Genomic DNA, 3,607 nt, shown 5'->3' on the forward strand with positions numbered 1-3,607 from the left:
AATCGCATATCAATATGTGCTTCATGCAATTTTTAGAATTTTTATGAAATCTTTATTTTTAATTTTTAATAAACTTATTAAATAAGCATTCTAATAAGATAAATAGTGTTATGTTAATATGAAGTACTCATGAACTGTGATGTTTGTTGTTACGTACGCTAACATCATTATTTGTTAAAAAATGATTTAACTCTTTTCAAAAAGTTAATGATCCAACTTAATAAGAAATAAATATTAAATTGATAAAAAATTATAAACAATATTTATTATTTTCTTTAAAGGAATTCATTTTTATTTATTAAGACTTAAATGTTTAGGGTTTATAATCAGTATATCAAGATTTAAAAATAAACATATCTCCTATTAAAAAAATGAAACATATATCTAATTTTTAATTATATAATTTTTGTCGAAACATTATGAAGTTGTAAAACTAATTTAAGAAAAAAAAATGACAAACCTATGGCATCTTAAGATTATACAAACTAATTTTATTTATTGCAAGTCAAATAGTCTAGCTTATTGGTGCTTTTTGGGATCTTCGCACATGGTATACTGTTAGCCAATGTGAGGCGTGGTCTTCACAATTCCATAGTTGTCCACCCAAACCCGCACCCGATCACAACGAAAATCCATGGTCACCATCAGTCCTTTCACGATTCGGACGCTAACCTTTGGGTTTTCTTTTTCGATGATGTGTGCCGCCACCTCGCCGTTTGTTCCCACCAGCTCCGGCCACGAACTCTTTCCTGGATCTGTTGTCGACAAGCATTTAAACGCTTTGTTAATTCTGAGAATGAATAAAACATGGTTAAGGGAGAAAAAAGAAGCTTACCACTGCAATCGGTCATTTTCTTTGATAGATATCCTCTTGGTTTTCTCTATTTTGCAAAAGCAAATCCGGAGGGAAGTAATTTATAGATGGCCAAATGCATGAATAAAAAAAGAAATTTAAACGTTGAATTTTGGAGAGCGATGAAAATGGGTTTGTTTGAATGGCCTGCTGCTTTGTTTGAAGTTTTTGACCTTCGAAATATTGGAAAGCTCTGACCTTGGATATGCTTTCGTAAGCTTTCGTCACTTTTTTTTTTCTTTTTTCAAAAACTTGATATTATCTTCTAAAAATGATTGAATTAATTAAGTTTTCGATGCTCAGCTTAAGTTTTTCGGAATGAATAAATTAAGTTGCTTTTTAAGTCTTCATTTGTTTTAAATAATAAGAAAATAGTATTTGATGTATAATTTTTGTATATTATTATTATATTAAACATTAATATATTTAGTACACTTATTTTGTTTTTCCATTGAATGGAAACAGCTTTATTTTCTCACTTAAAAATAAAATATTATTGAAATAATAAAACCAGTTAACAAGGGTTACAAGTGGATCTTGATTTTTTTAATAATTTTTTTATAAATTTTGATTATCTCTTCTTCTTGTTTTGATATAATATCAAGAATTATTCATAATTTTTTCCTAACTTATAAATAAGAAGATAGTTCAATATATTTAAATTTACATCTTCTTATATTAATAAAAATATTTATATCAATTAAATTAATACTGTATCTCTTTATTATAGATAAAGAAAATAGCCTCACCATCTTAAAGCACCAACAAAGCCAAAATATCACCGCCACTCTAAAGCATCAAAATCATAAAATGTCAACACATGTCATAAACAAAACACAACTCATAAACACTTGCCTTGACAAGGCAATGACACACCAAAATGAGAACGAATCATCACTAAACACCATTTGAAGCTCCATTTGAGTTGTCAACCACCTTAAGATCGTGAATACCACGATCATAGAAAGTAACTATGTTAATGCATAGCTCAACTAGTAGTAGGTTTGCTCATAAGGTGTCTGTAAAATTAAAATTGGTAGTTAGAGAAAGGGAAAGCTATAATAATTTTTTAAGAGCTGAATGAAATATTAATTTTTTATAATTTATATTTTTATAATTTTTAAAGAATTAAATTAATTTTTTATAATTTTAGAGGCCAAAATATAATTTTATTTTTACTAATTTAAATTTTTTTTAAAATTTTAAAAACTTAAATAATAATTTTACATTTTAGGGAGCTAAAACCCATGCTAGTCCCCTAAATTCACCATTGGTTAGAGCTACATTGTTTTAGGTACTTTCGTAACTATTTGCTATTCAATATTAATATTTATCCTTAGTTTTATAGGTACAAATCTCCATCATTTAATGTGTCCATTCCATAAATTGTATATGGTTCTTCGAAGAGAGTGAGGATAAAGTTCCAATACATGGATAATACATTTAATTGTTGATAGTTTAAGTCGGCTATTCAAAGAAAAACACTTTGAAGACTTCTTCCAAAAGAGTTGATTCTCTTGTTAATAGTAGTCATCAAAGTTTTATGGTAAAAGACAATTAATTTTATTTATTCATAAATTCTAGTATAATAAAATTATCATGATCTTAACGAAATTAGACTTAGATTGAAAAAATAATTTAATTTAAAAATTAATTAAATTTATTTTAAATAAATAATATTTTTGAAAATAGAAAATTTGTTATTGAGTAAGATAAATTATATGAGTTAATTTAATGACTAACAACACATATGATTATACCAATACATGAAAAAGTCCAATAAACCCATTACATTAGAGATGAATAGCACATTGACCCATGTGAACTACTGGTGGGAGTTAGTCGGGCGTTTTACCTAAAATGGCTCTTTAAATAATATAATTACGAAAATAGATCGTTTATTGCATTATTTACCTAAAATAGGCTTTTTCTACGAACTACGATTTTTGTCTTATTATACTTATTAACTTAATTACCAAGATACCTTTTTATCAAAACATAAAAAACACAATTCACTATTTCATGTTGCCTAACCGTCCACTCACAATATCAATTGGCTAATTTCCATGCAAGTACTCTACACTTCCTTTTAATAGCCATTGAACACTTCTAACAAATAGAATGCAACTTTTGTATTTTACGCGATTAAGTCCTTTTATCAAATTAAGCACTCAAATGGTAAAATTACTTTACGAAATTTTCACATAATAATTCCATCATGCTGTAAACCTTAATAAATTAATAAAATAAATTTTTTTACTTTGGGTTTGTGGTCCCAAAACCATTATTCTGACTAGACCCAAAATCGGGCTGTTACACGTAGTCATCTCTTCTGCCTGTGGGTTTTTTCCTGAAAGGGTTTCAACGTAAAGTTTTGTGTTCTATTTTTCTTTCTTTTCTTTGTGATACATTGTCATTATTAATATTCTATTTTCACAGCATAAATATCAATTCTTTCAAATTAGAATGACGAGAAAAAAGAAAATGGGAAAGAAGTGTATGTTAGCTCAAAGTTTACATTTTTCAGTTGTTTTATTTTGTTCCTTTCACTTTTCGACTATACCAAGCAATACAGGGAATTATGATGCAGCGGGAGGGGAAATCAATACCCCACCTGGTGCTGAGGATCCACCTAGTAAGGAGCCTATTGAAGGTGTTTAGGGGTTGTAATGTTGGGAATTAATTTTGTTTTTGTAATATGTTTTTTCATAGTAATGAAAATTTCTATTTTTCTCTCAGTGCTTTGGTTTTATT

At 27.7% G+C, this 3,607-nt stretch overlaps 1 protein-coding gene across 1 annotated transcript; it reads right to left on the reverse strand.

The window, feature by feature from the left end:
- Positions 1 to 363: 363 nt before the first annotated feature.
- Positions 364 to 1,013, reverse strand: LOC107923665 (inhibitor of trypsin and hageman factor). The gene is made up of 2 exons (XM_016853845.2): positions 836 to 1,013; positions 364 to 755 (listed from the first exon to the last, which is right to left on the reverse strand). The coding sequence occupies exons 1-2, from the start codon at positions 849 to 851 to the stop codon at positions 559 to 561; spliced, it is 213 nt and encodes a 70-aa protein (XP_016709334.2). The 5' UTR covers positions 852 to 1,013; the 3' UTR covers positions 364 to 558.
- Between the last annotated feature and the right edge of the window lie 2,594 nt (positions 1,014 to 3,607).

Source organism: Gossypium hirsutum, chromosome A11 (assembly GCF_007990345.1).
Source record: "Gossypium hirsutum isolate 1008001.06 chromosome A11, Gossypium_hirsutum_v2.1, whole genome shotgun sequence".
Lineage (NCBI taxonomy): Eukaryota > Viridiplantae > Streptophyta > Magnoliopsida > Malvales > Malvaceae > Gossypium > Gossypium hirsutum.